The sequence below is a fragment of the Cetorhinus maximus genome, unplaced genomic scaffold (assembly GCF_964194155.1).
Source record: "Cetorhinus maximus unplaced genomic scaffold, sCetMax3.hap1.1 HAP1_SCAFFOLD_2301, whole genome shotgun sequence".
In the NCBI taxonomy this organism is placed as follows: Eukaryota; Metazoa; Chordata; class Chondrichthyes; order Lamniformes; family Cetorhinidae; genus Cetorhinus; species Cetorhinus maximus.
The window spans coordinates 2260-24818 of NW_027598240.1; the positions used below are offsets into that span (position 1 = coordinate 2260).

General features: G+C 49.1%; 1 protein-coding gene across 1 annotated transcript in view; it reads right to left on the reverse strand.

The window, feature by feature from the left end:
• Positions 1 to 1009: 1009 nt before the first annotated feature.
• The window catches only part of LOC144677203 (receptor-type tyrosine-protein phosphatase eta-like), a gene marked incomplete at its 3' end in the record, with an annotated part of 33626 nt that continues 12076 nt past the window's right edge, over positions 1010 to 22559 (reverse strand). Inside the window, exons 5-9 of the mRNA XM_078537388.1 lie at positions 14810 to 14897; positions 12893 to 12966; positions 3707 to 3743; positions 2055 to 2152; positions 1010 to 1138 (exon numbers count right to left, since the gene is read on the reverse strand). Of these exons, the coding sequence (XP_078393514.1) occupies positions 1010 to 1138; positions 2055 to 2152; positions 3707 to 3743; positions 12893 to 12966; positions 14810 to 14897 (426 nt within the window). The remainder of the gene's footprint in view (positions 1139 to 2054; positions 2153 to 3706; positions 3744 to 12892; positions 12967 to 14809; positions 14898 to 22559) is intronic.

Consider the following 22559-nt stretch of genomic DNA (forward strand, 5'->3'; position numbering starts at 1 on the left):
CAATCCCATGCGCTTTAATTTGACACACTAATCTCTTATGTGGGACTTTGTCGAAAGCCTTCTGAAAGTCCAAATAAACCACATCCACTGGTTCCCCCTCATCAACTCTACTAGTTACATCCTCGAAAAATTCCAGTAGATTTGTCAAGCATGATTTCCCTTTCATAAATCCATGCTGACTCTGTCCGATTCTGCCACTGTTTTCCAAGTCCTCAGCTATTAAATCTTTTATAATGGACTCTAGAATTTTCCCCACTACTGACATCAGGCTGACTGGTCTATAATTCCCTGTTATCTCTCTACCTCCCTTTTTAAATAGTGGGGTTACATTAGCTACCCTCCAATCTGTAGGAATTGTTCCAGAGTCTGTAGAATCTCGGAAGATGACCACCAATGCATCCACTATTTCTAGGGCCACTTCCCTCAGTACTCTGGAATGTAGATTATCAGGCCCTGGGGATTTATCAGCCTTCAATCCCATCAATTTCCCCAACACCATTTCCCTACTAATACTGATTTCTTTCAGTTCCTCCCTCTCACTAAATCCTGAGTTCCCCAACATTTCTGGTATGTTATTTGTGTCCTCCTTTGTGAAGACAGAACCAAAGTATGTATTTAGTTTGTCAGCCACTTCTTTGTTCCTCATTATAAATTCCCCTGTTTCTGACTCTAAGGGACCTACATTTGTCTTCACCAATCTTTTTCTCTTCACATATCTATAGAAACTTTTACAGTCAGTTTTTATATTCCCTGATTGATGTCACTCTCCCCTTTTCCGACCCAGCATCCTGAACACTCCCTCATCCTTCCTCTTGTCTCCTCCTCCCCCTGCCCCCTGCCCCTACACCCAGACTCCCCGGGATGGCATCAAACCGCCCCCTCCCCCTTCCCCTGTCCCCTGCCCCCTGACCCCTGCCCCATGCCCCATGCCCCCTGCCCCATGCCCCCTGCCCCATGCCCCCTGCCCCCTGCCCCCTGACCCCTGCCCCCCTGCCCCCTGCCCCCTCACCTTTATCAGTTGCAGATTTCGGATGATGAAGCTCTTTGACGTCTGACTCTCTCGCTCGGTGGAGGTCACGGTGAATTCTCCATAATCCTGGCTCTGAAACTCCTCAGGCCAATATCGTTCACACTTGGGCTGTGAGGACCAGACAATGCTTAGTAACTGGGTCATTGCCAGGGGTCAAGGGGACAGGGTCGCAGAAGGGTCGATGGGGTCAGGAAGAGGGGTCAGATTTAGGGGGCCAGGTTCAGAGGGCAGGATTAGAGGAGGGGGGGCAGGGTCAGGTGGCAGGGTCAGAGAGAGGGGCAGGGCCAAAGGGCAGGGTCAGATGAGGGACCAGGGTCAGAGGAGGGGGCCAGGGTCAGAGGGCAGGATTAGAGGAGGGGGCCAGGGTCAGAGGGCAGGGTTAGAGGAGGGGGCCAGGGTCAGAGGGCAGGGTTAGAGGAGGGGGCCAGGGTCAGAGGGCCGGATTAGAGGAGGGGGCCAGGGTCAGAGGGCAGGATTAGAGGAGGGGACCAGGGTCAGAGGGCAGGATCAGAGGAGGGGGCCAGGGTCAGAGGGCCGGATTAGAGGAGGGGGCCAGGGTCAGAGGGCAGGGTTAGAGGAGGGGGCCAGGGTCAGAGGGCAGGATTAGAGGAGGGGGCCAGGGTCAGAGGGCCGGATTAGAGGAGGGGGCCAGGGTCAGAGGGCAGGGTTAGAGGAGGGGGCCAGGGTCAGAGGGCAGGGTTAGAGGAGGGGGCCAGGGTCAGAGGGCAGGGTTAGAGGAGGGGGCCAGGGTCAGAGGGCAGGGTTAGAGGAGGGGGCCAGGGTCAGAGGGCAGGATTAGAGGAGGGGGCCAGGGTCAGAGGGCCGGATTAGAGGAGGGGGCCAGGGTCAGAGGGCAGGGTTAGAGGAGGGGGCCAGGGTCAGAGGGCAGGGTTAGAGGAGGGGGCCAGGGTCAGAGGGCAGGATTAGAGGAGGGGGATAGGGTCAGAGGGCAGGATTAGAGGAGGGGGCAAGGGTCAGAGGGCAGGGTCAGGGCAGTGTTGGGGTAAGGGGAAGGGTCACTTACCTTGCCCTGTTCTATGAGGTTGGTCAACATGACGATGACAGTGGAATTTTCCTGCCAAATCATTTCCCAGAAATCCCCGATGGTGTGAAGCAGAGGACCTGGAAAAATCCGGAAATTCTAGTGATCAGATTGCAGATTCCGGAATATCCCAAAGTAACAAACTTATTGCGTGAAAGTTAATGAGCGGGTGGAGGGAGCTCAGGGTTACTGTGGGGGAGGGGCTGCGAGACACACCAACTGAGGCTTGTGGTGACCAAGGGGCAGAGAATGGGGGAGGGGGAAATGGGGCAATGTCGGGCGGGGGTGGGGTACAATGGACAGGAACCCGGGGAGGGACAAGGGTGAGGGTCTACGGGATTGGTCAACATGCAGAGGGGGGTAAAGGCCCTGAAAGGGAAAATAAAACACTGAACATTGTTGGTGGTGAAGGTGAGCGGGGAGGAGGGAGTGAGGGGCTGGGAGTGAGGGAGTGAGGGGCTGGGAGTGAGGGAGTGAGGGGCTGGGAGTGAGGGAGTGAGGGGCTTGGAGTGAGGGAGTGAGGGGCTGGGAGTGAGGGAGTGAGGGGCTGGGTGTGAGGGGCTGGGAGTGAGTGGGAGTGAGGGCCTGGGAGTGAGAGGGAGTGAGGGGCTGGGAGTGAGTGGGAGTGAGGGGCTCGGACTGAGGGGGTGCGAGGGGCTGGGAGTGAGGGGGTGAGGAGTGAGGGGGTGAGGAGTGAGGGGGTGAGGAGCGAGGGGGTGAGGATTGAGGGGCTGAGGAGTGAGGGGGTGAGGAGTGAGGGGGCGGGAGTGAGGGGGTGAGGAGTGAGGGGGTGAGGAGTGAGGGGGTGAGGAGTGAGGGGGTGGGAGTGAGGGGGTAAGGAGTGAGGGGATGAGGAGTGAGGGGGTGAGGAGTGAGGGGGTGAGGAGTGAGGGGGTGAGGAGTGAGGATTGGCAAATGGTCAGTAACAGATGAGTGAGATTTTCCTGTGTAATGAATGTGAATGAGATGAACCATCGGCAAAACTCATTCCAGAGAGGCAAGGTCCCTTTAACAAACCTCATCCCAGAGAGGCAAGGTCCCTTTAACAAACCTCATTCCAGTGAGGCAAGGTCCTTTTAACAAACCTCATCCCAGTGAGGCAAGGTCCCTTTAACAAACCTCATCCCAGAGAGGCAAGGTCCCTTTAACAAACCTCATCCCAGAGAGGCAAGGTCCCTTTAACAAACCTCATCCCAGAGAGGCAAGGTCCCTTTAACAAACCTCATTCCAGTGAGGCAAGGTCCCTTTAACAAACCTCATCCCAGAGAGGCAAGGTCCCTTTAACAAACCTCATCCCAGAGAGGCAAGGTCCCTTTAACAAACCTCATTCCAGTGAGGCAAGGTCCCTTTAACAAACCTCATCCCAGAGAGGCAAGGTCCCTTTAACAAACCTCATCCCAGAGAGGCAAGGTCCCTTTAACAAACCTCATCCCAGAGAGGCAAGGTCCCTTTAACAAACCTCATCCCAGTATAACGCAAGCACCGCCCCCGTCACCGCCCACTTCCCAGACCCCCGCACCCGCCCCAGTCCCGACCTCGCCACCGCCCCAGACACCAGCCCCGCCCCCGCTCCATTCCCGGACTCGCCCCCGTCCCAATTCATTAATGGAAATGATGCAGGAAGATAAACCTACCTTGTGTTGCAATGTAATATTTTGACGTCTTATATCCCTGTAATAGAGGAGAAGAGTATTAACACTGTACTGTAATAGAGGGGTATTGTGTTTACACGGTGCTGTAATAGAGGAGCAGTGTATTAGTGCTGTGCTGTAATAGAGGGGTATTGTGTTAACACTGTGCTGTAATAGAGGAGTGTTGTGTTAACACTGTGCTGTAATAGAGGGGTATGGTGTTAACACTATGCTGTAATAGAGGGGTATTGTGTTAACACTGTGCTGTAATAGAGGAGTGTTGTGTTAACACTGTGCTGTAATAGAGGGGTAATGTGTTAACACTGTGCTGTAATAGAGGGGTATGCTGTTAACACTGTGCTGTAATAGAGGGGTATGGTGTTAACACTGTGCTGTAATAGAGGGGTATGGTGTTAACACTGTTCTGTAATAGAGGGGTATTGTGTTAAGACTGTTCTGTAATAGAGGGGTATTGTGTTAACACTGTTCTGTAATAGAGGGGTATTGTGTTAACACTGTGCTGTAATAGAGGGGTATTGTGTTTACACTGTGCTGTAATAGAGGGGCAGTGTATTAATGCTGTGCTGTAATAGAGGAGCAGTGTATTAATGCTGTGCTGTAATAGAGGAGTGTTGTATTAACACTGTGCTGTAATAGAGGGGTAATGTGTTAACACTGTGCTGTAATAGAGGGGTATTGTGTTAACACTGTGCTGTAATTGAGGAGCAGTGTATTAATGCTGTGCTGTAATAGAGGAGTGTTATGTTAACACTGTGCTGTAATAGAGGGGTATGGTGTTAACACTGTGCTGTAATAGAGGGGTATGGTGTTAACACTGTGCTGTAATAGAGGAGTATGGTGTTAACATTGTGTTGTAATAGAGGGGTATTGTGTTAACACTGTGCTGTAATAGAGGGGTATTGTGTTAACACTGTGCTGTAATAGAGGGGTATTGTGTTAACGCTGTGCTGTAATAGAGGGGTATTGTGTTTACACTGTGCTGTAATAGAGGGGTATTGTGTTGACACTGTGCTGTAATAGAGGGGTATTGTGTAAACACTGTGCTGTAATAGAGGAGCAGTGTATTAATGCTGTGCTGTAATAGAGGAGCAGTGTATTAATGCTGTGCTGTAATAGAAGAGTGTTGTGTTAACACTGTGCTGTAATAGAGGGGTATTGTGTTAACACTGTGCTGTAATAGAGGGGTATTGTGTTAACACTGTGCTGTAATAGAGGGGTATTGTGTTAACACTGTGCTGTAATAGAGGGGTATTGTGTTTACACTGTGCTGTAATAGAGGGGTATTGTGTTTACATTGTGCTGTAATAGAGGAGCAGTGTATTAATGCTGTGCTGTAATAGAGGAGCAGTGTATTAATGCTGTGCTGTAATAGAGGAGCAGTGTATTAGTGCTGTGCTGTAATAGAGGAGTGTTGTGTTAACACTGTGCTGTAATAGAGGGGTAATGTGTTAACACTGTGCTGTAATAGAGGGGTATGGTGTTAACACTGTGCTGTAATAGAGGGGTATTGTGTAAACACTGTGCTGTAATAGAGGGGTAATGTGTTAACACTGTGCTGTAATAGAGGGGTATGGTGTTAACACTGTGCTGTAATAGAGGGGTATTGTGTTAACACTGTGCTTTAATAGAGGGGTATTGTGTTAACACTGTGCTGTAATAGAGGAGCAGTGTATTAATGCAGTGCCGTAATAGAGGAGTGTTGTGTTAACACTGTGCTGTAATAGAGGGGTTTTGTGTTAACACTGTGCTGTAATAGAGGAGCAGTGTATTAATGCTGTGCCGTAATAGAGGAGTGTTGTGTTAACACTGTGCTGTAATAGAGGAGCAGTGTATTAATGCTGTGCTGTAATAGAGGGGTATTGTGTTAACACTGTGCTGTAATAGAAGAGCAGTGTATTAATGCTGTGCCGTAATAGAGGAGTGTTGTGTTAACACTGTGTTGTAATAGAGGAGTGTTGTGTTAACACTGTGCTGTAATAGAGGGGTATTGTGTTAACACTGTGCTGTAATAGAGGGGTATTGTGTTAATACTGTGCTGTAATGGAGGAGCAGTGTCTTAATGCTGTGCTGTAATAGAGGAGTGTTGTGTTAACACTGTGCTGTAATAGAGGAGTGTTGTGATAACACTGTGCTGTAATAGTGGGGTATTGTGTTAATACTGTGCTGTAATGGAGGAGCAGTGTCTTAATGCTGTGCTGTAATAGAGGGGTATTGTGTTAACACTGTGCTGTAATAGAGGGGTATTGTGTTAACACTGTGCTGTAATAGAGGAGTATTGTGTTTACACTGTGCTGAAGTAGAGAGGTATTGTATTAACACTGTGCTGTAATAGAGGAGCAGTGTATTAATGCTGTGCTGTAATAGAAGAGTGTTGTGTTAACACTGTGCTGTAATAGAGGGGTATGGTGTTAACACTGTGCTGTAATAGAGGGGTATTGTGTTAACACTGTGCTTTAATAGAGGGGTATTGTGTTAACACTGTGCTGTAATAGAGGAGCAGTGTATTAATGCTGTGCCGTAATAGAGAAGTGTTGTGTTAACACTGTGCTGTAATAGAGGGGTATTGTGTTTACACTGTGCTGTAATAGAGGGGTATTGTGTTAACACTGTTCTGTAATAGAGGGGTATTGTGTTTACACTGTGCTGTAATAGAGGAGCAGTGTATTAATGCTGTGCTGTAATAGAGGAGCAGTGTATTAATGCTGTGCTGTAATAGAGGAGCAGTGTATTAATGCTGTGCTGTAATAGAGGAGTGTTGTGTTAACACTGTGCTGTAATAGAGGGGTAATGTGTTAACACTGTGCTGTAATAGAGGGGTATGCTGTTAACACTGTGCTGTAATAGAGGGGTATTGTGTTTACACTGTGCTGTAATAGAGGGGTATTGTGTTAACACTGTGCTGTAATAGAGGGGTATGGTGTTAACACTGTGCTGTAATAGAGGGGTATGGTGTTAACACTGTGATGTAATAGAGGGGTATTGTGTTAACACTGTGCTGTAATAGAGGGGTATTGTGTTAACACTGTGCTGTAATTGAGGAGCAGTGTATTAATGCTGTGCTGTAATAGAGGAGTGTTATGTTAACACTGTGCTGTAATAGAGGGGTATTGTGTTAACACTGTGCTGTAATAGAGGGGTATTGTGTTAACACTGTGCTGTAATAGAGGGGTATTGTGTTAACGCTGTGCTGTAATAGAGGGGTATTGTGTTAACACTGCTGTAATAGAGGGGTATTGTGTTAACACTGTGCTGTAATAGAGGAGTATTGTGTTAACGCTGTGCTGTAATAGAGGGGTATTGTGTTTACACTGTGCTATAATAGAGGGGTATTGTGTTAACGCTGTGCTGTAATAGAGTGGTATTGTGTTTACACTGTGCTGTAATAGAGGGGTATTGTGTTAACGCTGTGCTGTAATAGAGGGGTATTGTGTTAACACTGTGCTGTAATAGAGGGGTGTTGTGTTAACGCTGTGCTGTAATAGAGGGGTATTGTGTTAACGCTGTGCTGTAATAGAGGGGTATTGTGTTAACACTGTGCTGTAATAGAGGGGTATTGTGTTAACACTTTGCTGTAGTTGAGGAGCAGTGTATTAATGCTGTGCTGTAATAGAGGAGTGTTATATTAACACTGAGCTGTAATAGAGGGGTATTGTGTTAACACTGCTGTAATAGAGGGGTATTGTGTTAACACTGTGCTGTAATAGAGGAGTATTGTGTTAACGCTGTGCTGTAATAGAGGGATATTGTGTTTACACTGTGCTGTAATAGAGGGGTATTGTGTTAACACTGTGCTGTAATAGAGTGGTATTGTGTTTACACTGTGCTGTAATAGAGGGGTATGGTGTTAACACTGTGCTGTAATAGAGGGGTATTGTGTTAACACTGTGCTGTAATAGAGGGGTATTGTGTTAACACTGTGCTGTAATAGAGGAGTATTGTATTAACACTGTGCTGTAATAGAGGAGCAGTGTATTAATGCTGTGCTGTAATAGAAGAGTGTTGTGTTAACACTGTGCTGTAATAGAGGGGTATGGTGTTAACACTGTGCTGTAATAGAGGGGTATTGTGTTAACACTGTGCTTTAATAGAGGGGTATTGTGTTAACACTGTGCTGTAATAGAGGAGCAGTGTATTAATGCTGTGCCGTAATAGAGGAGTGTTGTGTTAACACTGTGCTGTAATAGAGGGGTTTTGTGTTAACACTGTGCTGTAATAGAGGAGCAGTGTATTAATGCTGTGCCGTAATAGAGGAGTGTTGTGTTAACACTGTGCTGTAATAGAGGAGCAGTGTATTAATGCTGTGCTGTAATAGAGGGGTATTGTGTTAACACTGTGCTGTAATAGAGGAGCAGTGTATTAATGCTGTGCTGTAATAGAGGAGTGTTGTGTTAACACTGTGTTGTAATAGAGGAGTGTTGTGTTAACACTGTGCTGTAATAGAGGGGTATTGTGTTAACACTGTGCTGTAATAGAGGGGTATTGTGTTAATACTGTGCTGTAATGGAGGAGCAGTGTCTTAATGCTGTGCTGTAATAGAGGAGTGTTGTGTTAACACTGTGCTGTAATAGAGGAGTGTTGTGATAACACTGTGCTGTAATAGTGGGGTATTGTGTTAATACTGTGCTGTAATGGAGGAGCAGTGTCTTAATGCTGTGCTGTAATAGAGGGGTATTGTGTTAACACTGTGCTGTAATAGAGGGGTATTGTGTTAACACTGTGCTGTAATAGAGGAGTATTGTGTTTACACTGTGCTGAAGTAGAGAGGTATTGTATTAACACTGTGCTGTAATAGAGGAGCAGTGTATTAATGCTGTGCTGTAATAGAAGAGTGTTGTGTTAACACTGTGCTGTAATAGAGGGGTATGGTGTTAACACTGTGCTGTAATAGAGGGGTATTGTGTTAACACTGTGCTTTAATAGAGGGGTATTGTGTTAACACTGTGCTGTAATAAAGGAGCAGTGTATTAATGCTGTGCCGTAATAGAGGAGTGTTGTGTTAACACTGTGCTGTAATAGAGGGGTATTGTGTTTACACTGTGCTGTAATAGAGGGGTATTGTGTTAACACTGTTCTGTAATAGAGGGGTATTGTGTTTACACTGTGCTGTAATAGAGGAGCAGTGTATTAATGCTGTGCTGTAATAGAGGAGCAGTGTATTAATGCTGTGCTGTAATAGAGGAGCAGTGTATTAATGCTGTGCTGTAATAGAGGAGTGTTGTGTTAACACTGTGCTGTAATAGAGGGGTAATGTGTTAACACTGTGCTGTAATAGAGGGGTATTGTGTTAACACTGTGCTGTAATAGAGGGGTATTGTGTTTACACTGTGCTGTAATAGAGGGGTATTGTGTTAACACTGTGCTGTAATAGAGGGGTATTGTGTTAACGCTGTGCTGTAATAGAGGGGTATTGTGTTAACACTGTGCTGTAATAGAGGGGTATGGTGTTAACACTGTGCTGTAATAGAGGGGTATGGTGTTAACACTGTGATGTAATAGAGGGGTATTGTGTTAACACTGTGCTGTAATAGAGGGGTATTGTGTTAACACTGTGCTGTAATAGAGGGGTATTGTGTTAACGCTGTGCTGTAATAGAGGGGTATTGTGTTAACACTGCTGTAATAGAGGGGTATTGTGTTAACACTGTGCTGTAATAGAGGAGTATTGTGTTAACGCTGTGCTGTAATAGAGGGGTATTGTGTTTACACTGTGCTGTAATAGAGGGGTATTGTGTTAACGCTGTGCTGTAATAGAGTGGTATTGTGTTTACACTGTGCTGTAATAGAGGCGTATTGTGTTAACGCTGTGCTGTAATAGAGGGGTATTGTGTTAACACTGTGCTGTAATAGAGGGGTGTTGTGTTAACGCTGTGCTGTAATAGAGGGGTATTGTGTTAACGCTGTGCTGTAATAGAGGGGTATTGTGTTAACACTGTGCTGTAATAGAGGGGTATTGTGTTAACACTTTGCTGTAGTTGAGGAGCAGTGTATTAATGCTGTGCTGTAATAGAGGAGTGTTATATTAACACTGAGCTGTAATAGAGGGGTATTGTGTTAACACTGCTGTAATAGAGGGGTATTGTGTTAACACTGTGCTGTAATAGAGGAGTATTGTGTTAACGCTGTGCTGTAATAGAGGGATATTGTGTTTACACTGTGCTGTAATAGAGGGGTATTGTGTTAACGCTGTGCTGTAATAGAGTGGTATTGTGTTTACACTGTGCTGTAATAGAGGGGTATGGTGTTAACACTGTGCTGTAATAGAGGGGTATTGTGTTAACACTGTGCTGTAATAGAGGGGTATTGTGTTAACACTGTGCTGTAATAGAGGAGTATTGTGTTTACACTGTGCTGAAATAGAGAGGTATTGTATTAACACTGTGCTGTAATAGAGGAGCAGTGTATTAATGCTGTGCTGTAATAGAAGAGTGTTGTGTTAACACTGTGCTGTAATAGAGGGGTATGGTGTTAACACTGTGCTGTAATAGAGGGGTATTGTGTTAACACTGTGCTTTAATAGAGGGGTATTGTGTTAACACTGTGCTGTAATAGAGGAGCAGTGTATTAATGCTGTGCCGTAATAGAGGAGTGTTGTGTTAACACTGTGCTGTAATAGAGGGGTTTTGTGTTAACACTGTGCTGTAATAGAGGAGCAGTGTATTAATGCTGTGCCGTAATAGAGGAGTGTTGTGTTAACACTGTGCTGTAATAGAGGAGCAGTGTATTAATGCTGTGCTGTAATAGAGGGGTATTGTGTTAACACTGTGCTGTAATAGAGGAGCAGTGTATTAATGCTGTGCTGTAATAGAGGAGTGTTGTTTTAACACTGTGTTGTAATAGAGGAGTGTTGTGTTAACACTGTGCTGTAATAGAGGGGTATTGTGTTAACACTGTGCTGTAATAGAGGGGTATTGTGTTAATACTGTGCTGTAATGGAGGAGCAGTGTCTTAATGCTGTGCTGTAATAGAGGAGTGTTGTGTTAACACTGTGCTGTAATAGAGGAGTGTTGTGATAACACTGTGCTGTAATAGTGGGGTATTGTGTTAATACTGTGCTGTAATGGAGGAGCAGTGTCTTAATGCTGTGCTGTAATAGAGGAGTGTTGTGTTAACACTGTGCTGTAATAGAGGAATGTTGTGTTAACACTGTGCTGTAATAGAGGAGCAGTGTATTAATGCTGTACTGTAATAGAGGAGCAGTGTGTTAACACTGTGCTGTAATAGAAGAGCCATGTGTAATAATCACTCTCCCTCCCTCACTCCCTATCCCACCCCTCTGTGCCACTCTCTACCACTCACCCCCTCTCACTGTATTTCACATGTTGCCTTGAGCTCTTCCAGCTGTTTGACATTTTGGGTTTTTTTGAAGCCGCTGAGAATCTATTTTTAAACAGGTGGGTTTCTATCTGAGAGATAAGAGACGGTGAGGTTTGATAAAGAGGATGTGCTATGTAGACCCTGCACAAATGCAACCGGAGCTCTGCTGGTCTGTAACTCAGCACAGAAACCTCTCTGAGAATCAGTCCCATTATCACAGGTTTGTGTTGAACCCAGGGCTCTGACTGCTTTAAAGCAGTGAAAGAGACACAGAGACTACTCAGCACGTCACACAGTCAGACTTGGAGAGGGGCGGCACATATGGTTTTGGGAGCTGAATGACGGGTTATTATCCAGGGTCAAGGAAAAGCAGAAAGGATTCAAACCTGAACCTCGATTATTGCTGTTTTCAGATTAGAAGCTGCAGCAATGTGTGGGGACATTGGATAGAGTGAGGTGTAGCCAATCAGAGCTGGAGAGAGAGAGGTGGGAAACACTAACACAAACTGGAGGGGCCGAATGGCCTGTTGAGGATAAACACTAACACTAAGGAGAGATTTAATTGCATTTGAAACATTTTGGAGAAGGTTCACTCGATTGTTCCTGTTCCTGTGAGGAAAGGTTGTGGAAGTTGAGTTTATACTGACCCGAGTTTCGAGGAATTAGTGGTAATTTAATGGAAACAGACGATTGCGAGGGGACTTGACAGGGTGAATACTACGAGGGTGTTTCCCCTCAGAGTCTAGAACTAGGGGAGACGGTTTAAAAATAAAGGGTTTCTCCTGTTAAGGCGGAGATGAAGAGGAGTTTCTTCTCCCTGAGGATTATTAGGCTTTGGTATTTTCTTTCTTTTAATTCTTTCAAGGGATGTGGGCATCACTGGCAGGGCCAACATTTATTATCCAACTTCCACAGAGAGCAGGACAAAGCAGCCGCTTGATTGGCACCACATCCACAAACATTCACTCCCTCCACCACCGATGCACAGTAGCAGCAGTGTGTACCATCTACAAGATGCACTGCAGGAATTCACCAAGGCTCCTTAGACAGCACCTTCTAAACCCAGAACCACTACCACCTAGAAGGACAAGGGCAGCAGATAGATGGAAACACCACCACCTGGAAGTTCCCCTCCAAGTCACTCACCATCCTGACTTGGGAATATATCACCGTTCCTTCACTGTCGCTGGGTCAAAATCCTGGAACTCCCTTCCTAACAGCACGGTGGGTGTACCTACACCACATGGACTGCAGCGGCTCAAGAAGGCAGCTCACCACCACCTTCTCAAGGACAACTAGGGATGGGCAATAAATGCTGGCCCAGCCAGTGAAGCCCCCATCCCGTGAATGAATAGAAATCTCTGAGTGTGCTCTCCCTTCCCTGCTCATCGCAGTCCCCTCTCCACCCCAGCTCACTCTTCCCTCACACCATGTCACGCCGCTCCCCAATATGGAACATGGCCCGGGTCTTGCCCATGATCTCGGTCTGACTCATGACCCTGGTCTGGCCTGTGACCCAGATCTGACCTGTGATCCTGATCTGACCAGTGACCCCGGTCTGGCCCGTGACCCCAGACTGGTTGGTGACCCCGGTCTGGCCCGTGACCCCGGACTGGTTGGTGACCCCGGTCTGGCCCGTGACCCCGGTCTGGCCCGTGACCCCGGTCTGGCCAGTGACCCCGGTCTGGCCAGTGACCCCGGACTGGTTGGTGACCCCGGTCTGGCCGGTAACCCCGGTCTGGCCAGTGACCCTGGTCTGGCCGGTAACCCCGGTCTGGCCGGTGACCCCCGTCTGACCCGTGACCCTGGTCTGGCCGGTGACCCCGGTGTTAGCCGCTGTCTGGCTGATGCTTACGTCAATGTAACTGGCATTGATAAATCCATCGTCCTTGTGTTTCCGGCTCTTCAGCACCACCCGGCTGTGGTCATCTAAAATCCAGGAGCACAAACACCATCAACAACTAGGCCATTCCGGCCTTTGTAAATCACAGACAGCAACACGGACCCCACCCCCACCCCCACCCCCACCCCCACCCCAACCCCAACCCCAACCCCCCCACCCCCACCCCAACCCCCCCACCCCCACCCCAACCCCCACACACCCATCCCCACCCCCACCCCCATCCCCACCCCAACCCCCACACACCCATCCCCACCCCCACCCCCACCCCAACCCCCACACACCCATCCCCACCCCCACCCCCACCCCAACCCCCACACACCCATCCCCACCCCCACCCCCACCCCCACCCCAACCCCCACACACCCATCCCCACCCCCACCCCCACCCCCACCCCAACCCCCACCCCAACCCCCACCCCCACCCCCACCCCCACACACCCATCCCCACCCCCACCCCCACCCCAACACCCACCCCCACCCCAACCCCCACCCCCACCCCCACCCCCACCCCCACCCCCACCCCCACACACCCATCCCCACCCCCACCCCAACACCCACCCCCACCCCAACCCCCACCCCCACCCCAACCCCCACACACCCATCCCCACCCCCACCCCCACCCCCACCCCAACCCCCACCCCCACCCCAACCCCCACACACCCCCCACCTCCACCCCCACCCCCACCCCCACCCCAACCCCCACCCCCACCTCAACCCCCACCCCCACCCCAACCCCCACACACCCATCCCCACCCCCACCCCCACCCCAACCCCCACCCCAACCCCCACACACCCATCCCCACCCCCACCCCCACCCCAACCCCCACCCCAACCCCCCCACCCCAACCCCCCCACCCCCACCCCAACCCCAACCCACGCCCACCCCCCACAGACCCCACCCCCCACAGACCCACCCCCACCCTCACAGACCCACCCCCACAGACCCGCCCCCACCCCCACTCTCACAGACCCACCCCCACGCCCACCCCCCACAGACCCACCCCCACCCCCCACAGACCCCACCCCCCACAGACCCACGCCCATCCCCACCCCTCACAGACCCCACCCCCCCTCACAGACCCACCCCCACCCCCACAGACCCACCCCCACCCCCACCCCCACCCCCCACAGGCCCACTCCCCACAGACCCACCCCCACCTCCCCCACACGCCCCCACACCACTCACCCCCCCACAGCCCCACACCCCCCCACACCCCCACCTCCCCCACCCCCCACACCACCCACACCCCTCACAGCCTCACCCCCACACAAATTTGCCCAACCTCTTAACCAGCCATACATTCCACACGGGAACAGAACAACAAACAACAATCCCCCAGTGTAATCACATCCTTCCTATAATGTGGCGACCAGAACTGCACACAGTACTCCAGCTGTGGCCTCACCAAGTTTCTATACAACTCCAACATGACCTCCCTACTTTTGTAATCTATGCCTCGATTGATAAAGGCAAGTGTCCCATATGCCTTTTTCACCACCCCACTAACAGGCCCCTCTGCCTTCAGAGATCTATGGACACACACGCCAAGGTCCCTTTGTTCCTCAGAACTTCCTACTGTCATGCCGTTCATTGAATACTTCCTTGTCAAATTACTCCTTCCAAAGTGTATCACCTCACACTTTTCAGGGTTAACTTCCATCTGCCACTTATCTGCCCATTTGACCATCCCGTCTATATCTTCCTGTAGCCCAAGACACTCAACCTCACTGTTAACCACCTGGCCAATCTTTGTGTCATCCGCAAACTTACTAATCCTACCCCCCAACATAGTCATCTATGTCGTTTATATAAATAGAAATATACATAGACACGGGACACTGGTGTACACACAGCCACCATCGCACTTACATGGCAAAATATTGAGGAACCGGTTCTTGGTTATGTTGTTGGGATCCTTTGCAACAGTGCAGGGGTACATCGAGTGGGATGACAGGCTCTGTAATCAGACAGTGCAGAGTTTAGTCAGGAGCATGCCGCTGGGATGAATTATACAGCTTGCCAGGAACTGGTGGGATATTCCATGAGGAATCTGGGAATTCCCACAGTGCATGCTCACATAACAGTGATGACAAGAGGTTCAGCCCAGCAAATATCAGACAGTATCTCATGACAAGGCAACAGGAGACCATTCAGCCTTTCCAGACACTGGACCATTCCTCATTCAGTAATGCAGGCTTGGGAAATAATTCCTCTCTCTTGGCCCACAGAATATTTCACACCTTCATCCGTTTGTGCTGTTATGGGGCTTGGGTTTTACAACAATCTTTCTCTTGAACTGAGTTACAGGAACGATTCCTGTAAGCGACCCCTATGAAAGAGCGAGAGGACTCAGATACTGTGACCCCCATCTAGAAGGGTGCATGAAAAGAGGACCCTGAGACTCAGCTCATCCCTTTGTTTAAAACCTTCTCAGTGTGAGCAACACTGAGTGTGTGACCTCAACGGAGTGTGAGAGTTTGGTGAGCTGAAGGTGTTCAGTGAGGATGGGAGGGAGGTGTTCCTTTGCTATTTCTAACTCTTTCCCCTGTAGGAATTGATTCTTGCTCTATAACAAGGGAAGAAGCTAACTGTTTGGTGAATATCCGGTAAGTGGTCAAGGTCTATTTTATTCCTAAGGTTTAAAATATTGGAGGGATTTGTGATAAGATTAATAAATATATATAAGGAAATAAATAATTGAATAAAAGAATTAAGTAATTAATTAAAGCACATGTGTATGGCAGGACAGGCGACGTGTCAAGGCTGCAGCATATGGGAGCTCCTCGGTGGGACCCAGCTTTAGAGTAGCCTCGGGATCACAATCTGGTGAGCACATCGCACAGTCTGATCCACAGCAGGCGGAGGGAGGGACTTCCCAGGTCCCCGGCACTCGGAGGGCTGCTGGAGGCCAGAACATTGCTGAGTCCGAGTCAGATGAGGAGCCTCTGGACTCGGTCATGTCACAGTTGCTGGAGCTGCAAAGACAAGCTCGGGAACATCAGGAAGGGATGTCCGCTGCACTCCTCAGATTGGAAGGCACGATGGAGGAGTCCGTCCGCCTTCAGGCTGAGGTGATAGCGCCGGCATTGCAACGCACCGAGGTCAACACTGGCCGGATGGCAGCCGCCATATCACAGAATCACAAAATTTTAACAGCACAGAAGGAGGCCATTCGGCCCATCATGTCTGCACCAATTTTCCATTGTGTCATTGCCCTGCCTTTTCCCCGTACCCCTGTACATTGTTTCTATTCAAATAATCATCTAATGCCCTCTTGAATGCCTCGATTGAACCTGCCTCCACCACACTTCCAGGCAGTGCATTCCAAACCCAAACCACTCGCTGTGTGAAAAAGTTTTTTCTCACCTCGCATTTGCTTCTTTTGCAAATCACTTTAAAACTGTGCCCCTGGTTCTTGATCCATTTCCAAGCGGGAACAGCTTCTCCCGATCTACTCTGTCCAGACCCCTCATGGTTTTGAACATTTCTATCAAATCTCCTCTCAGCCTTCTCCTCTCCAAGGAGAACAGTCCCAACCTCTCCAATCCATCCTCATAGCTGAAGTTTCTCATCCCTGGAACCATTCTTGTAAACCTCTTCTGCACTCTCTCCAATGTGTTCGCATCCTTCCTATAATGTGACGCCCAGAACTGTACACAATACTCCAGCTGAGGTCTAATGAGTGTCTTATATAAATTCAGCATAACCTCCCTGCTCTTGTACTCTATGCCCCTATTAATTAAGCCCAGGATACTATATGCTTTATTAACTGCTCTCTCCACCTGTCCTGCCACCTACAATGCTTTCTGCTCCTGCACCCCCTTCAAAATTTCACCCCTTATTTTATATTGTCTGTCCATGTTCTTCCTTCCAAAATGCATCACCTCACATTTCTCCGCATTGAACTTCATCTGCCACCTATCTGCCCACTCCACCAACTTGTCTTTGTCCTTTTGAAGTTCCACACCATCCTCCTCGCAGTTCACAACACTCCCAAACTTCATATCATCCGCAAACTCTGAAATCGTCCCCTGCACACCAAGATCCTGATATATATCAGGAAAAGCAAGGGCCCCAATACTGACCCCTGGGGAACTCCACTACAAACCTCCCTCCAGCCCGAAAAACATCCATTGACCATTACTCTCTGTTTCCTATTTTTCAGCTAATTTTGTATCCACGCTGCTACAATAACTTTTCTCACAAGTCTGTTGTGTGGCACTGTGTCCAATGCCTTTTGAAAGTCCATGTACACATCAATAGCATGACCCTCATCGACCTTTTCTGTTACCTCTTCAAAAAACTCCAGAAAGTTAGTTAAACAGGATTTTCCCTTTAGAAATCCATGCTGGCTCTTCCTTATCAACCCATGTTTTTCCATGTGACTACTAATTCTATCCCAAATAATTGTTTCTAGAATCTTGCCCACCACTGAACTGGTCTGTAATTGCTGGGCTTATCCTTACAACCTTTTTTGAACAAGGGCGTAATGTTTGCAATTCTCCGGTCCTCTGGCACCTCCCCTGAGTCTAGGGGAGACTGAAAGATTATAGCCAGTGCCCCTACAATTTCTACTCTCACTTCCTTCAATATCCTTGGATGTATCTCATCCGGTCCCGGTGCCCTGTCAACTTTAAATACCAACAGTCTATTCAACACTTCATCCTTATCGATTTTGAATCCTTCTGGTGACAGAGTTTCCTCGTCTGTCCCCTTGGCCTGGGTAGCATCTACCTCCTTGGTAAAGGCGGATGCAAAGTATTCATTTAATACCCCAGCCATGGCCCCTTCGTCCATGTGTAAATTCCCTAATCGGCCCTCCTCCTCCTTTTACCACCCTAATGCTATTTATGTGCCTATAGAAGACTTTGGGATTCCCCTTTATGTTGGCTGCCAGTCTTTTCTCACAATCCCTCTTCACTTCTCTAATTTGCTTTTTCACCTCCCCTCTGAACCTTCTGTATTCCTCTTGGTCCCTAATTGTATTTTCTACCTGACACCTGTCATAAGCGCACTTTTTCTTCTTTATCTTAATTTCAATCTCCTTTTTCATCCAGGGAGCTCTGGATTTGTTTCCCTACCTTTCCCTATCGATGGAATATACCCTGACTGTGCCCAAACCATTTCTTTTGTTCAGCTATAATTTTTCCCTCCAATCTTTCGTTCCAGTCTATCTGACCCAGCTCTGTTCCTGCCCCATTGAAGTCGGCTCTTGTCCAGTTAATTATTTTTACTCTGGATTTCCTATCGTCCTTTTCTATCATCATCCTAAAACGTACAATACAATGATCACTGTCTCCTAAATGTTCCCCCACTGACACTTGATTTACTTGGCCCACCTCATTTCCAAGAACCAGGTCCAACAGTGCGTCTTTTCTTGTTGGATTGGACACATACTGCTGTAGAAAATTCTCAACACAATCTTTTACCCCTCTCCACCCTTTACACTATCACTGTCCCAGTCTACATTCGGGTAATTAAAGTCACCCATGGAGACCTTGGTCCAGGACATCGCTCCTGCACTGCTGCGCGGGCTTAACTCCATCACTGACACCAAATTTGGCCTCCAACAGTGTGTATGTGAGAGGGGTGCTGGGCAGCTCGATCTCACTCCAGCTGCCCCTTCTCCTCACGGAGTCAGCCTGGGGCCCTCGGGCACCCATAGGGAGGAGGATCAGCAGGTGCACAGTCCGGGGCCATCCACCCAGGTGACTCTGGGAGTGTCCGGCCCATCCAACTCCCCTCTTCCTGTGACCCCAGCAGCTCCAGTTCCACAGGCCGAGGAGGGTGACACTGCCACACAGCAGGACCCCGAAAGCAGGCCGGGACCCTCCAAGTCTCGGCCCTCCAGAGGACGCCCACCAAAGTCATCACAGACAGGGCGTCACAGTCAGCAGGCTGCCTCCATCTCCACTGTGGATGTCCCGGGAGCACCAAGACACAGCGGCAGGGTTAGGAAAGTTAGGTAATAGTAGTTGCACAGCCTGGGCACGGATGTTAATCACTTGTACAGACTGTTCACTATTGTCAATAAACTCCCAACAATGTCTCCCTGCCTGAGGCTCCTTGTTCTGATGAGCAGTGTTCTTGTCACTCAGATGTGAAACCTTTCTGCACAGGATAAAGGGAGATGTCTCAGTCCAGGGCCTCTTCCCTGTGTCTGTGTAACATTCCCAGCACTGATGGTGCACTTTCCCTGTCACAGGACACATCAGTCATGCCTGTACCTCGATGGGGCTTATCATTGCTGCCAGAATGTCCTGGGCCGGCAGAACAGAGTTCTCTCATTCTCTCTGTGGGCTCCCGGCATCTTTGAGGTGTGGCTGTTCCCCGATCTCCTCAGCATCTGTGTCCGGAGACAGTGTGGTCCTGAAAGGTTCAGCTCACAAAGGATGCCATAGGATCAGGAGAAGTGAAAGTCTCCCCCCTGTATCTCCATGATATGACCCTGTTCTCAGTGATCTGCCCTCAGCCAGACATGAGTCCGACATTCACATAAGCCATGGGAGGATCTATGGAGTGTTTGCACTGTCATCATCCTCATGGAATGTAGGGACTATAGACATCTGCTTCCATCTCCATGACAGGAGCATTATCACAGAGGGTATGTGTGTTACCACCAGCCACAAGGATGGTGCAAAATTTAAGCGCATGGGATTGGGGGTAATATATTGGCATGGATTGAGAATTGGTTAGCAGGCAGGAAACAGAGAGTAGGAATAAATGGGTCTTTTTCAGAGTGGCAGGTGGTGACTGATGGGGTACCCTCAGGGATCAGTGCTTGGGTCCCAGCTATTCACAATATACATCAATGATTTGGATGAGGAAACCAAATGTAATATTCCCAAGTTTGCTGATGACACAAAACTAGGTGGGAATGTGAGCGGTGAGGAGGATGTTAAGAGGCTTCAAGGTGATTTAGACAGGTTGAGTGAGTGGGCAAATACATGGCAGATGCAGTATAACGTGGATAAGTTCCACTTATTCACTTCGGTGTGAAAAACAGAATGGCAGAATGTTATTTAAATGGTGAGATTGGGAAATGTTGATGTACAAAGGGACCTGGGTGTCCTTGTACACCAATCACTGAAAGCAAGCATGCAGGTGCAGCAAGCAGTTAAGAAGGTAAATGGTATGTTGGCCTTCATTGTGAGAGGACCTGAGTACAGGAGCAAGGATGTCTTACTGCAGCTGTACAGGGCCTTGGTGAGACCACACCTGGAGTAGTGTGTGCAGTTTTGGTCTCCTTACCTAAGAAAGGATATACTTGCCATAGAGGGAGTGCAGCGAAGGTTCACCAGACTGATTCCTGGGATGGCAGGATTGTTGTATGAGGAGAGATTGGGCCGACTAGGCCCTGTATTCACTGGAGTTTAGAAGAATGAGAGGGGATCTCATTGAAACATATAAAATTCTGACAGGGATGGACAGACTGGATGCAGGGATGATGTTTCCTCTGGCTGGGGTCTAGAACAAGGAGTCACAGTCTCAGGATACGGGTAGACCATTTAGGACTGAGATGAGGAGAAACTTCTTCACTCAGAGGGTGGTGAACCTGTGGAATTCTCTACCACAGAGGCTGTGGATATATTTAAGAAGGAAATAGATAGATTTCTGGACTCTAAAGGCATCCAGGGAGTATGGGAAGAGTGTGGGAGTACAGCGTTGAGATATAGGATCAGCCATGACCATGTTTAATGGTGGAGCAGGCTGGAAGGGCCGAATGGCCTCCTCCTTGCGGTTTGTTTATTCATTCATGGGATGTGGGCTTCACTGGCTGGGCCAGCATTTATTACCCATCCCTAATTGCCCTTGAGAAGGTGGTGATGAGCTGCCTTCTTGAACCGCTGCAGTCCATGTGGTGTAGGTACACCCACAGTGCTGTTAGGGAGGGAGTTCCAGGATTTTGACCCAGTGACCCTGCTGCTACTGTGCATCGGTGGTGGAGGGAGTGAATGTTTGTGGATGTGGTGCCAATCAAGCGGCTGCTTTGTCCTGGATGGTGTCAAGCTTCTTGAGTGTTGTGGGAGCTGCACTCATCCAGGCAAGTGGGGAGTATTCCATCACGCTCCTGACTTGTGCCTTGTAGATGGTGGACAGGCTTTGGGGAGTCAGGAGGTGAGTTACTCGTTGCAGGGTTCCCAGCCTCTGACCTGCTCTTGTAGCCACAGTTAGGGTATTTGACTGCTTGTGCCGTGGAGATCTAAGTGCCACTCGTGTCCAGTTGCTGGCACTCTGCACCTGTGGGAAACCTGAGATCTGGGCAAATTCCAGTGCTCTGGCTTCCTGACTGTCCTTGTTGTGGGCAAAATGCACCAAGTTGTGTGTCCTCGCAAATGTGGCATCTGTGATCTCATGGATGCATTTGTGGGTGGAGGCTTGTGATATCTCAGAGGTCACCTGTGGAGGGTAAATATTGATCACCGTGGTCACTTTCACAGCCACTGGCAGTGGATGCCCCCCATGTCCCCTTGGGGCCAAGTCCTGCAGATGTGATCCCCCAGTTCCCTAGACATGCGCAGTTTTCAGTGATACTGGTTCTCGGTCATCTGCAGAATGAAAGACGACATCTATAGACCCTGGGTGTGGCGAGGTGCTGACCAGCGAGGGCTCACTGTGGCTCTTGGACAGTGTGTGCAGGAGCCCCAGCTGCCCCATCTTCCTGAGGGTGATGCTCCTCCCTCTGCCCAGCCAGACACCTCCATCACTCTCTTCTCCATCGTCTCTGCTCCCTGTAAACCATGAGACATATATGGCTAGTTCACCAGGCTCCATGTTTCTGATGTCCTCCTCCTGCTGGATGATAGAGAGAGGCGTGTGGGTTAACATGGGTGGTACTAAGAACCTCTCTTGTGTAAGTCTGAAGGCCCCTGAATGCATCCTGGAGAGTGTTGGTCATCACTTGGATGGTCAGAGTTTAATGCGCTGCATGGCTGCCCGAAACCCCACCCACCTCCGCCCTACTCCACCCAACCTATTGGCAGCAACTTTGCCCATTGGGCTGCAGGCTGTGCCCTCAGCTCAGGCACAGGCATTCCCCTAACCCGCACTGCAAGGCTGCCCTGTTAGCTTGGACCATGGGGGAGACTGGTCCAAACCGGGATAGTGACATTGCAATGGGGTTGTGAGCACCTCCACCAGTGACTGCCCCATGGCCAGATTTCGCGAGGAGATTGTACAACGTGTCCAGTCGTCCAACTGTTGTGCAGTGGATTAAAATGCTCATGAGTTTGCAGTCTGTGCCGGGGGTGCTGGGAGGTGTGGAGGTGAAAAGCTCTGGAACATTTGGTGACGCTTTGATGCCTCTGTGCTGCTTGAGTGGGCAGAGAAGCTGGAGGCCCAACTCCAATCATATCAATGTGGCTGTGCCTGAACTGTCTCAGCTACAGAGGAATGGTCGCTTTATACAAGGTTTCCCTGATGGTCACTTCTCTCACCCCACCGGCTGCACGTGCTTGTGCACTACTATCAGACAGTGCTGCCTTGCCCCCTCTAACTTGCCAGTACTGCAGAGCAGCCCTTGCCCTGTCACCGCCCTGTCAGCCAGCTGGGTAAAAGCCGCTTGCCTGTGTCCTCACCTGAATCTGCAGCACCTCAACCACGAGGTCCAGCCGACCAC